Source organism: Macaca thibetana, chromosome 10 (genome assembly GCF_024542745.1).
Source record: "Macaca thibetana thibetana isolate TM-01 chromosome 10, ASM2454274v1, whole genome shotgun sequence".
Taxonomy (NCBI): Eukaryota; Metazoa; Chordata; class Mammalia; order Primates; family Cercopithecidae; genus Macaca; species Macaca thibetana.
In genome coordinates, this window is record NC_065587.1 from 43,677,968 (window position 1) to 43,684,240 (window position 6,273).

At 45.1% G+C, this 6,273-nt stretch overlaps 1 protein-coding gene across 1 annotated transcript; it reads right to left on the reverse strand.

The window, feature by feature from the left end:
• Positions 1-4,619: 4,619 nt before the first annotated feature.
• On the reverse strand, positions 4,620-5,685 carry MC3R (melanocortin 3 receptor). The gene has a single exon (XM_050745299.1). The coding sequence runs from the start codon at positions 5,682-5,684 to the stop codon at positions 4,620-4,622; it is 1,065 nt and encodes a 354-aa protein (XP_050601256.1). The 5' UTR covers position 5,685.
• Between the last annotated feature and the right edge of the window lie 588 nt (positions 5,686-6,273).

Below are 6,273 nucleotides of genomic sequence, written 5' to 3' on the forward strand. Positions count from 1 at the left end.
ACGAGCCAATGAGGCACCCAGAGGTCAGGAGACGCGCCTAAGGATGCACAGCCAGCACTGCCTGGCTCCTCCTCCAAAGCCTTTTTTCCCTTGCTGCTGCTACTGCCTTGGGCGTCCTTGTGTGTTGGTTTTTATCTACATCTCTGATGATTAAAGAAGAGTGAATTCAATGCATAAGTGCTTCTTTAAGACGGTAGGATTAGTGGTCATTTTCCCATCATCTCAGCTCTGCCTCTTCCCTGCTGAGTAGTATCGGTCAAGATGGTCAAGATGATTAACATCTGTCATCCACAGATTCCTTATCTATAGGACAAGGGATAAAAGTGCCTGCCTTATGGGGTTTTGGCGAGGATTAAATAAGTTAATATACCTAAGTGCTTAGTAAAGTGTCAGCCACATAATAAACACCATATAATGTCTTTTATTATTATTTTTATTGATTTGGCTCCTAAATAAGTGCTCTTAGATGTGAAAGGTTGAGTTGTCTAATTGAAGGGTTTCTCTTTTATTCTTCACTTTGTTATCTGGTTCTTCCGAGTTTCTAGATTTGCATTGGTTTTTGGATGATCCAACATTAATTTAAGGTAGCTGACACCCTGACATGAAAGGATGTCAGGAGCGGGTGATAGGGCAGATGTGTAAGCTCCTGAGGTGTTGATTTTTGTTATTCTCTAAGGATAATAGTCAGTACTTGTTGGTTTTGGTGGTTTTCTGAGTTTGGTGGATGTCATACACTGTGTATACCAAACTCAGAAAATCACCTGTGGATTTTAAAATTTTCAGATATCTGGAGATGATTCTGATCTATTGGATCATGAGGTTCAGGCAACAGGCTGTCTTTCTCCAACTTCACATGGTGCTGACAGTCACCAAAATTTGAGAATCTCCAGTGTGCTATATTGTCTTTGGTTAGACTTGAGCTCGTATTTAAATGTATTAATAAAGTGACATATTTTTATTGACCATTTTTATCTCCTAGGTACTACTTTCTGGTGAGAGAGATTGATGAGAATAAATCAAATAAATTAACAAGAAAATATAAAATAGCAATAAGATCTGTGATAAAACAGTGACGGTGTGAGTGACTGAGGTCCTCCTTTAGAGAGAGTAGTCAGGGAAGGCCTCTGAGGATTTGGGCTGGAGGCTAAGAAGAAGCCTGTGCCAAGAAGATCTGAGGTAGAGACTCGAGGCGGGGAAAACAGTGGTTGCAAAGGCCCTGGGGCAGAGAGGAGCATATGGCAAATAGGAGTCTGGTTTGGGGGCGAGGCAGAGGCACGGTATAAGGGGAGGCTGGATAGTTATCAGAAGAGATCAGATGACTAGAGCTTAGTAGGGCTGGGTAAGGAACTGACCTTTTATTCAAAAGGTCATGGGAGACACTGAAAAGTTTTGAGCAGAAGTGCAATATAATCTGATTTATATTTTTAAATAATTGCATTGGCTGCTATGTGGCGAATGGATTTCAGTGGAGGTGAGGGTGAATTAAAAAATGTTTTCAGCTGGAGAGGCTATAGTATGTTTTAGCACCCAGCCCTGTGGAAGGATTTCAAAATTAAAATCAAAAGTTCATCCTAAATAAGGACAGCAGGCAACGACGTCTCAGGACTCAGAATCAAGTGCTGCAGGGATTCTGTCTTGGGGATGGGGGTGAAAAGCGACAAATGAATTAACAAATGAACTAAAATCATGGTGTGCTTTTACTTCCAACCATTAAGCATTTTCAAACATGACTGTCCTGCTGCTTGAAACATCTGGTGAGTTCCCACTTGAGAATCTGAGAAAGCATTCGGGGAGGAGACAGTGGCACCCCAGCATTCAGGGTTGTTCACTAGAGAAACGGATGTCTCTGTAACTTACCTCTTTGATGCACTCCCCAGGGCTACTCACAGACTTTGGAAAATTTATAGCAAGTTAAATAATTAATTGTGCCTTTTGATTTTTATGACATCTCTCTGGAAACTGCTGGGAACATCTGAACCTCTGTGTGGTAGAAACATGCATCAGATTCTCTCTGCATGGCAACACATGGCTCCCAGGTCACTGGGTCCCAGCTCAAAGGTCCCTGTGTCTTCGCAAGAGGTGCTAGGACACTGGGTTAGATTTGGGGGTGGGGGCTGGTCAGCCTGAGTTCGAGTCTCCCTATCTCTACTTGCTGACTGAGTTCCTATAGACAGGCTCTCTGAGTTTCACATCCTTCATCTGTAAAATCAGGATAACCATGGTATCTACCTGGTAGGGTTATCACGAGGAGCAAATGCCTGTGAAGTGCTTAGCACAGTCCCTGGTGCGGGGTCAGCATTCTAGGCAGAAGAGTACTTTTATTTCGCATAATACTCATTTGAAAATCCTCTATGCCCTTGCTCTTTAAGATGGGGTCCGCGAACCAGCAGTCACATCCCCGAGGAGCTTGTCAGAGTTAGAAATGCAGACTCTTAGTCCCCACCTTGGACCTGCCAAATCGGATTCCGCACTTGCACAAGATGCCAGGTGATGCTCATGGGCCTTCCAGTTTGGAAGTGCCCCTGCAAGCTAGAACATACAGGGAGGAGAGGGGGATCAGTTTTGATGATGAAAACCTGTTGGCAGCAGCATATTGGTGCAAAAGGACATCAGCCCCAGGATGCACAATATACCATGACCCTAACTAGCTGGGCGTTCCCGGACAACCACATCACCCCTCCAAGACCAAATTTCTTCATTTGTAAAATGACTCACCTGTTTCAGAGGTTTGCTAACGGGATAAAATGAAATAATGTGAAAATTGATATAAGAGTGAAAAGTAAGTTATTTTTGTCTTGTTTACATAGAAAAAAGACATCGTAATCCCTATAGCTACTCATATCACTTTCAAATAATTAGATTCCCCCTTCTCTACATTTACCCACTGAGTGGCCATAGAAGAGTTCTGTGATTTAGTGTCTTGATTAAAATAATGGGGAATGACAGTGGCCCGGGAACCACAAACCTGGTATTTTTGGAAACTAAATGGGAGAGTTTTGTAGTCTGGCTAAAAGGCATCACCCTAGAAAAGACTAGCACTGTGGTCAATGGAGCTGTTTATGCCGCTTACAAAGTCATGACTGAATTGCAGTGAAACATACCATGGCCGTGTGCAGGAGTCACCAGAGTGATTCCAGGTGGTGTATTTCAATGTAGCACACATTTAGCAGCCGTAAAAGCTTTTTATTATTTCCAAACATCATAAAGCAAGAAAGGAATGGTTTTGCTTACATTAGCAGAAAATCTTCAAGAACAAAAGAACCCCAAGGTATGCTAGCACAAGATAAACACACAATTGCACCCCAACACACAGCTTAATATAAGAATTTGTGACGGGTAGATATGGGCACAACCAGAAAGCACAAACTGAAGTTATCTAGGGCAGAAAAGGATCTGACAATGCCAGCTCTAGTCAGCCAGTCTCACCCTTTGCTCCCAGGAAGGAATTCCTGTAGTTGATAAGGTATAGACATTGATAATAGGGTCATCCAACTTTAACACAAAAGGGGAAAAGAACAAGCAAAAGGGGAAAAGAACAAAAGAAACCCTTTCTCTTTCATAGATAATATTGAAGAAGTCCTGTTATAGAGATGCAATTACTATAAGCAAAAACAAGGGCTCCCAAGAAAGCCACACAGTAGTTCTACAGTTTCTCAAACTATCTTAAGCTACAGTAAAGCAATTTCTTGTGTGTAAGATACACACACACACACACACACACACACACACACACACACATACTGTACACTCAACCCATGATTTCCTTTCTTATTTTAAAGGCTAAAAGTAAATGATAGAAAAAAAGAAGTTATTTAAAAAAGAGTAATTTACACCCTAAAATAGCAAGCTATCAAAATATAAGTACACAAGTATATTCTGATTGTCCAAAACACTTTCTCTCTTTCGTTAGAGTTTTGAAGGTTGTCTTAGACTTAATCCATAAAAACAAAATAACGACAAACACCAATGCAACAACAGAAAAATAGAAGTGGGTTCCATCCTTATGCTACCTTTGGGGGTGGGGACAACTGAAGGGATATGGGGGTAAGAAAAGGGGAAAACAGCATAGCATTGCTTCTTTCACAAAGGGACAGTTGTCTAACTGCAAATACAATAATAGAGTAGAACTCGGTCTCCTATGGAGTTATAAGTGCAAAGCTATCTATCCGTGTAGCTGGCAGCAGGAGGTCGTAGCTGTAACAGGTTTGCTTGCAAGAGATCTCAACCACCCTTATTGTTCATGAGAATCCTTCAGTGTGGTCTGACCTGGAGCGTGAAGACGTGGGTGTGGAGCAGATGAGCAGACAGGCGTCACACACTCTGGGTGTTTGGAAATGAGTGCAGAGAGCACGCAGAGAAGCCTTCGCTGATTTCTCCCAGTGACTATTTGGGAAATCAGAGTTTGTGACTTCCCCATCTTAGAATCCTTTCAGAGAGTCTGTTATTCACCATTTCCCCCTTTAAAAGGCTTTGTAAACTTAAAAACAAACGACAAGTACAATCATGGCTGTTAACACATTTTTATATCTTCTAAGTATTTTTTTTTTCTTTCTAAACATCTTGGGTGGATGGAGGGTCAAAAGTGACCCGACTGATGATCATTTCCATGGCCCTGCATCCTATCTCGAGTTCATGCGCTTGCAACCACAGAGAATCTCCTTAAAGGTGTTGCGCAGTTCCGGGCTCCGGAAGGCGTAGATGAGCGGGTCGATGACGGAGTTGCACATGATGAGGACCAGGTAGGTGTTGAAGTGGGCAGTGTAGCAGATGCAGTAGGGGTTGGTGGGGCAGGTGATGATGAGGACCAGGTGGAGGAAGAAGGGGGCCCAGCAGAAGATGAACACCCCCAGGAGGATGGTGATGGTGACTGCCCCCTTCATGCATGAGTGTTGCTGTGGGGCCACCCCGTCGGCAGGTGGCAGTGCTGCTATGCGCTTGACATGCAGCCGCGCAAAGAGGAACATGTGCACGTAGAGGGTGCCCATGAGGAGCATCATGGCGAAGAACATGGTGATGAGGCACACGATGACCATCTTGCTCTCCGAGTAGACAATGAACACCACGCCACAGATGCCGCAGCCGACCCAGATGGCCACGATCAAGGTGAGGGCCTTCCTCACAGTCATGATGCTGTGGTAGCGGAGCGCGTAAAAGATGGTGACGTACCTGTCGACAGCGATGGCCAGGAGGTTGCAGATGGAGGCCACCAGGGAGATGCAGGTCATGGAGTCGAAGATGTTGTCCATGTGCTGGATAAACTGATCCTCCAAGGTCAGGTAGTTGCTGTGGACGATGGCGATCATGATGGTCTCCAGGGCATTGGACAGGCTCACCAGCATGTCGGCCACCGCCAGGCTGCAGAAGAAGAAGTACATTGGGGAGTGCAGGTTGCCGTTCCTGACCACGGCCAGGAGAACCAGGATGTTTTCCAGCAGACTGACGATGCCCAGGGCCAGGAAAACCTCGGGCTTGATGAAGACCTGCTCACAGAACGGGCTGCTGCTCTGGTTGCTGGAGAAAGGGGCTTGGAGGTGCTCCGAGCCATTAGGTAGCGTTGGCTGAACAGACGACAGGCAGCACGAAGCATTCATTGCTGACAGAGGGCTGATCTGAGCTGGGGCTCCAGCAGGGTCCGTAGGAGGGAAGACAAAATCTCCCTCCAGATACTTCTTTTGGATGCTCATTCAATCTGAACTTAGAGTTTGTTCTCCCCTAGAATAAAAGGATGTCGAAGGTAGAGAGAGAGATAGTGAGAGAGGGTGGAGGAAGAGACAGAGAGACATACACACAGAGAGAAGGGGGAAGAGAGAGAGAGGGAGAGTAGCTAGTTAGTAGCTAGCATGCAAGTTCGTAGCTTGGAGACATGCGGAGAACTTTGCTGTTCCCGGAGGAGCAGTTTTGACCTTGTTTACATAGAAAAAATACATCATAGGGTCTCTTACCAGCAAGTCTTCCTTCTGTTTCCCTCTCACCCCTCTGTTTGTCTCTCCTCACTTCCCCACCTGGGAACAGAAAACCTGCCACCGGTTGCTACAGTTACAGCTCTTTTCATGGCAAGACAGGGGATGTGTTACTTGTCGCTAGAAGTGAAGGGAGAACGCTCAGGTTTTTTTATATTGGCCAAGGGCAAACAACTCCTACTTAATCTTCAGTGCAGCAGAATGACCACTGAGCATCGGGCACCTCTCTGACTGACAGCAGGTGCCTGGCCCTGAGGATTCTGCAGGGAGATGAAGAAGCAGACTGGTGCCCTCTGCAGGCCACACGGCTGCC